Source organism: Athene cunicularia (genome assembly GCF_003259725.1).
Source record: "Athene cunicularia isolate RWA chromosome 23 unlocalized genomic scaffold, athCun1 chr23_part1, whole genome shotgun sequence".
Classification (NCBI taxonomy): domain Eukaryota; kingdom Metazoa; phylum Chordata; class Aves; order Strigiformes; family Strigidae; genus Athene; species Athene cunicularia.
Window position 1 is genome coordinate 6,473,956 of NW_020799130.1, and position 6,277 is coordinate 6,480,232.

Genomic DNA, 6,277 nt, shown 5'->3' on the forward strand with positions numbered 1-6,277 from the left:
CCATTCAAGCCCCAGTAACTGCATGGATCTTGTTGCTTGCAGAGCTTTCTCGGGGAGGATGCCTGAGTTCCTTCCGATGGAACGGAGGAGGGGAATTCAACAGCTGCCAGTGGAACACCCTCTTGCCTACCAACTCCTCTGTAAGTGTTGGAAGCCATCTCGATACAACAGCATAAAGCGGGTTGCCTTTCAGTGCAGGTTCTTTGGAGGGAGCAGCCAGTCAGTCTTTTGAGGAGCAGGGTAAAATCCTGTTGGCGTCATTTGCAGAGAGAATCCCGTTGGGTCAGTGGGGTTCCATGGGGACCAGTGCCAGCGGTGTTGGACGTTGCGTAGCTGTCTCTTATACACATCTCAGAGCCCTTCCAATTCCAGAGGAAGAGGAGATGTCGTCTTGCCACGACAGAATATAGAAGCTACAAGGAACCAACGTGGCCTTTGAAGAGCAGAGGGAGAGTAACAGAGCGGGGCCGAGAGCGGCACTGGCCAGTTTCTCTAGAGGCACGGCAGGAGCTGCGGCTCTTGAGGGGACCCAGGAAAGAGCCCCCAAAGGTGGGGGTAATTGAAAGGCAGCCTGTGAAATGGAGTTGTGGGTGAAGTGCTGGATTCACCAGGATTTGAAATTCATCTGGATTTGAAGCAAGAAGAGCAGCAGTAGTTTGAGAATTGTCTAGGGGCAGAAAAACCACAAGTGGAGTTGATGAGAATTGTCCAAATCAGTTGTTGAGGGCAGCATTTGGCAAGAGGCATAGTAGCGGAGAGAGGGAGAGTTTGTAGGGAGAGAGTGAGAATTTCCAGCCCAGCAAATGTCGGGGGGGAAGCAAACAAAGAGGTGTGGAGGGGGAGCAAAGGGTTAGGGGGGGCAAAGGGGGCAGGAAGCAAGGTGAGGAAGAAGGGAGCTCCAAAGCCTCATCCTACCTGCAGTCTGCAACTTCTGGACACCCCATTCTTGGGAGCTGAGTGCTTACAGACTTGATTTGTTGGACAAGTGGCACTAGAATAGTCTCATTAATCCACTAGTAAAGAAAAAGGTGAAAATTCAAGAGGTCAGAAGCAAGAAAAATGTTTAAAAACCCCCCAAACTTTATCTTACATCCTACTAATCGTCACCATTACAATCACAAAGGAATTTAACAACAGAAATACTGAAGCCAGCCAAGGAGTAAAATAATTCAATTGGAATATCAAGTTAGGTAGAGTTTCAGTGACTCTCTAATACTTTCTAAAAGACCAGAAAATTCAGCAGAGAAATGGACTAAAGGTCTGAAAGACCATAAAATTCAAATAAAGGAGTTGGGAAAACACATCTCCAGAACGTATCAGATAAAGCTTTTCTTTCTGAAGCTTTTTCTGAACCGTCAGGAAAGGGGCATTATGAACACAGCCCTCCACCCATAAAGGAAATTTATACTTTGACGAAGCCACTCCCTCTCACATTTGTCTGAGGAAATCAAGAAGCTGATAAACACTCTGTGTGGGATTTGAGAACTGAAGCGTGCTGGCCCTGGGTTTAGGAACAGATGCTCAGCAATCTGGCATGGATGTCATACTCATCTTTGCTTTTCACCACTCATTAAAAACCAAAAAACCAAAAACCCACATAAAACACACAAGCAGAACTACAGACCTGATAGATGCTGTGAGTGAAGGTGCAATCCAAAGCTCGATTGACTAATTATTTTGCCAGCATGTGCAATTCAGTCTGCCCTGCTCCAGCAAGGGCTGTTGCTAACTGAGATCGAGGTTTTTCCTTTTGCTTTTATTACGCTGCTCGGGACAGTCAGAAAAAAAACCCCAGCCTTTGGGTTGGAATTTGCATGCTTTGAGCCCCGGAGAGTGAGTTAGAAATACTGCAGAAATACCAATTTAGCAGTCTGGGTTCCAGCAAGGAAAACCAAACCTTGTCACAGAGACGGGATGTCTCAGCCCCAGACGGGACTTACATTTCTGAACTTCATGGTCCAGGAATCCAGGTGACCAAGGAGGTGGCGCTGCATCGTCACCTGTGCCCAAACCTATGGAAAGGGCCATTAAGTATGTGTAAGAACTTCAGAGAATACCAGGAGCTTTTGGGGGCTGTGACAATTTCTGACACTAACTAGTATGGCTACACTGGAATCCTTTGCGACTTTTCTCATCCGTAAAAGCCAATCTCCAACAAACCCACCCCCTTCTCCTGACCAAGATTTTCCCATCAAATGTTTGTTTTTTACCGAGTTGACTTCTCTGCCGCTTTTGTTCCTCTCTCCAAAGGAAGGCATGCAGTGCCCTGAGGTCTGTCAAATACTCCTCTGCGCCCGTAGAATTACACAGAGTGGCGGAAGAGCCGCAATGAGACCTTACCCCGCCGCTTTCCACTGGCCCAGCGCTAGTGGGGCATGGTGACCCGCTGGGAGAGGAGCTGGAAACCTTGGGCAAAGAGAAACAAACGGTTGTGTCATAGAAGGAAGACAGAATTCCACCTTGATTTCTAAACAACATGAACATAAAAGTTTGGGGTCTGAGTTGGGATTTTTGGTCTCCTTTGCACTTACATTTTGATTGCTGGGGTTTGCCTTGTTCTGAAATAAACCAGATGCACTAAACCCAAGGCAGTGGCACTAGGGAAGAAGGACAAATCCCAGTACGACAAATTTAGATCCGCTTTGCAAAAGGAGCAAACACACACATAGACAACTCTCCGCTGGCTACTGGTCCCCTTCAGCGGAACAGGGCACCAAGCAAAGACCCAGACTGCATCCTTGGGAGCTGTCCTGGTCCTTACCTGACTGGAGCTGCTGCTCAGGGAATAGGTTTCAGCAGGGCCGTAAGAGGCGCTGCCGCCTGACAGAGCCCGTCCTTGGGGGCTGTACCCCGGGACACAACCAGTACCAAACTGTGGGCAGGCGCAAGGGCGGCGGGACGGGCTGTAACTCAGCACACTCCGGCCCCAGAGCAGAGGAGAAGGTGCCGCCAGCTCACGTGGTGGAGTTGTTTGTAACATTGCAAGAAGGAAAAACAGAATTAGCATTGCAGATGCAGCAGCCACAAACTCTCCTCCCCGCTGTAGACGCACACAGAAAGCTAGCTTAAGGTGATTAAAAAAAGATGCTAGAAGGGATGCTAGAAAAATCTGGCCCCTACAGAACTCGGCAGTCAAGCCACTGACAGACAAAAGAGAAGACTGAGACACAGGACCACAACTCAGCACAAATCCTGCAGCTTCAGATTTCATTTCAGTGTTACCAGGCACCTTTGCGTAACCCAGGGGTTTCTCTATTCCATCACCTATTTCATCAGCTCCTCTACCTGCCTACTCTGTGCATCTTGAGGCGTTGAATGTCTCAACTGACCTAAACACAGGAGATACGAGAGATGCTCGAACCTTGGTGTTACAGCGTTGCAACCATCTGCTTCTCATCTTCTAGGGTAGACAAGCAGAGCGCAATACTACCGTGTCAGCATTTTACTTTTGGTATATTTGCCTTGTCAGGTTCTTTTTAGACCTTTGCTTTGATCTTCAAAAGCTTTCTGAGTGACCACTCTCTAGGCTCATTTTCACACTTCACACAAAGGTCTGTCTGTCCCTCTCTTTTGGTTCTCCTTACCCAGCGTGACAGTTAGTAGGACATCAAAATTAAATATGAACCTGCATTCTCTGCCTGGCTCCTAGTTCCATGGACAAGTCATAAATTCCTTGCCCAATCTCACAGTGTTCAAGCCCCTCTCTGTCCTTCAGCAGCGGCTCTCATCCTGCCCTTTTCCACTGTCTGTGTTTGTTTCCCCTCCAGTTCTCCCCACAAACATTCATCAAATCATCACTTGATGTGGTGAATTTTAATAGGCTGCGGGTAATTCAGTTTACTGCTCCTGTCAGAGGAGGCGATTCACATCGCGCTTCGCTAGAGAATCCTGCCGTTGAGAAAGACACCGTCTTGAAACAAAAAAAAGAATAAAAAAAGATTGCCAGGGATATTTATTGCACCCACCTGCATTCTGCAACCCCAGCAGGCTCTGCTGGCGAGGAGGACTCACGACCAGTGCCACTGTGTATTTGAAGCACACCCAGAAATCAAAGGCGGCGTTCAGGCTGAACAGAGATGCAAGTGCGAGTTCTAGAAGAAACAGAGAAGTTTTTACCGTAGCTTGAGCACAGGGAATAACCAAAGTGTCTTGTTTGCAAAAACGGGCATATGCCCATTAAAACCAGGTTTAATTATTAGTACTGTCAGTAAGTACCAATTTGGGCAATAGCCAAGATTTCTTCCCTTTTTATGCCTGAACCATTGGAGATAATTTTCCTTTCTGTATTGAGATTAATTGATACTGCTAAAATTGAACTTTTAAAGATGGACAGTCATTTTCCAAATCTACTACAATGAAGTTTCACAGTATTTCTCAAAAATCATCCTCTGCCAAATCATCTGTCACTCATCTCATGATTTTTCTCCTCCTCTTGCTTCATCCTCTAATCATATTTGATACAGCTGGCTTAGAGTCTGCTCCTCCAAAACAAACTTGAATTCTTGTGAAATGCCATCCACACCCACGGTACAATAGAACAGGAAAATCTGCCGTGTTTCCCAAAGCCTTCCTCTACACAGTCAGCAGATTTAATGCACCAAGTAAGTTCTTCCTATCTAAGAAAGCTGTTAACACCTGTCACTAACACAGATGAATTTCCAAGTTTCAAGGGAGACAGCAGACAGAAACCCAAAGTTTTGATTTAAATTTAAAACAAAAAATTCCCCCCCCCCCCAAAAAAAAAAAGAAGCTACTTTAAAGTCTACCTTTCCAGCAAGTGAAGAAAAGAAAAGAACCCTGAAAACTAATTCAAATGCTGCAGCAACTCACCAATATACCAGAGTGACCAGCATGTCACGTTGTAATATGAGCTTATGAGTTTTCCAGTCCTGGAAAGAAAAAAAAGAAGAAGTTAGCATTTTGCAAATACTCAGTGCCAGGAAATATTTAGGGAGATAAAAAGGAGGAGGCTTTGCTTGTTTGACTCAGGTGTGACAATTAATGCACATTTCAGTATATATCATGCCTGCGAGAGACACACTAAAGAGTGCCCAGGCTAAGACCCCTTTCTGGGCTTCAACCTCCTTCCTCATCTTGACAGCCCTGTTGATGACGGAAGTTGCTGGGCTCTGTTCTGACGCCATGATCTGTAACAACAAACACAGAGAAATGACAGAATTTGACAACTTTTACACAGTAAGACCCTCAGTCAGCACATGATTCAAGAAAAAAAAAGCAGTAATCCAAAACAAACTATGTAAACGGACTTTACCTTTAGCCAGAGTCCTGTTTAGCATCTTAAAAAAAGAAAAATGAGATTCTTTTTATCAGTAAAAATAGGTAATATTTCTTCGATGAACTCTCCTGTCAGCACTGCCACCTCATTACTGAGGAACAGCATCCACCTTCTCCAGTGAGGTGCAGATAAGAGGACAGATTCCAACCTCAGCAGCAAGAGGCAAAGCTCCTGCCTTCTCCAAGCAAAGGGAGCTAGAGGAAGAAAAGACCTTGCACAGCTCTGCAGTTTTTCTACTAAAAATTCCCACTCATTTCAGTTGGGAACAGAGGATTTACAGAGTGTACAGCCATGTCCTGCGGGTGCGGTACATCTCAAAGTTAATAACAGATGTGAAAGAAATAACCCTGGTGACTTTTTCTTCTAGTCCTGTCACCAAAATACGCTGCTGTTCCTGCCTGCCACTCACTTGAAAACTTGTCTCATAATTCGTCACTAGAGGAGAACACAAATAATTTGCTTTCTAGGACAAATACTTCTCGTACACATCACTACCTCCTTACTGGTACAATGATTCAACGCTGAAAGAGTAAACATCAGGGTGACTGGGAGAATGTTACAAGAACACGTTGACTGGTAGCTTTCTTGACAGGTTTTTCACACAGTTTCAGCCCCAAGACTTCCCTTCCCACACCAACAAAGGGAGCGACTCCAAGCAGAGACCCTCTCCCCATCTTCACGCTCCCCACTGCTCTCCCTGAACCACGTCCTCCTGCAGAAGCTGCACTCTCAGGGCACTGAACTCAAAGGCACGTTGGATCCTGTTCTACTGGCAGAGGAGGGCTGGCTGGGGGGTTTTCCCCTCCAGACTGAACGATGTCCTCCCACGTCCCTGCCCTCTGCTGCTCAGGCACAGGCAGGAGGGGAGGCCTCACCCTGACAGCCCGGCAGGTGCTGAACCCGGGGCCACACAGGGAGGTCCCACACCTCCCCTTGCCCCAAACCCCCCCGCTTCCCCCCCCCGCCACCCCTCTGCCACAC

The 6,277-nt window shown here is 46.7% G+C and overlaps 1 protein-coding gene across 1 annotated transcript in view; it reads right to left on the reverse strand.

Moving 5' to 3' along the window:
• LOC113488201 (transmembrane protein 209-like) overlaps positions 1-5,144 on the reverse strand; it is a 12,582-nt gene extending 7,438 nt beyond the window's left edge. The window contains 8 exon segments of the mRNA XM_026863246.1: positions 429-433; positions 916-1,013; positions 1,941-2,173; positions 2,211-2,406; positions 2,762-2,979; positions 3,966-4,091; positions 4,831-4,889; positions 5,008-5,144. Of these exon segments, the coding sequence (XP_026719047.1) occupies positions 429-433; positions 916-1,013; positions 1,941-2,173; positions 2,211-2,406; positions 2,762-2,979; positions 3,966-4,091; positions 4,831-4,889; positions 5,008-5,144 (1,072 nt within the window).
• Positions 5,145-6,277: the final 1,133 nt, after the last annotated feature.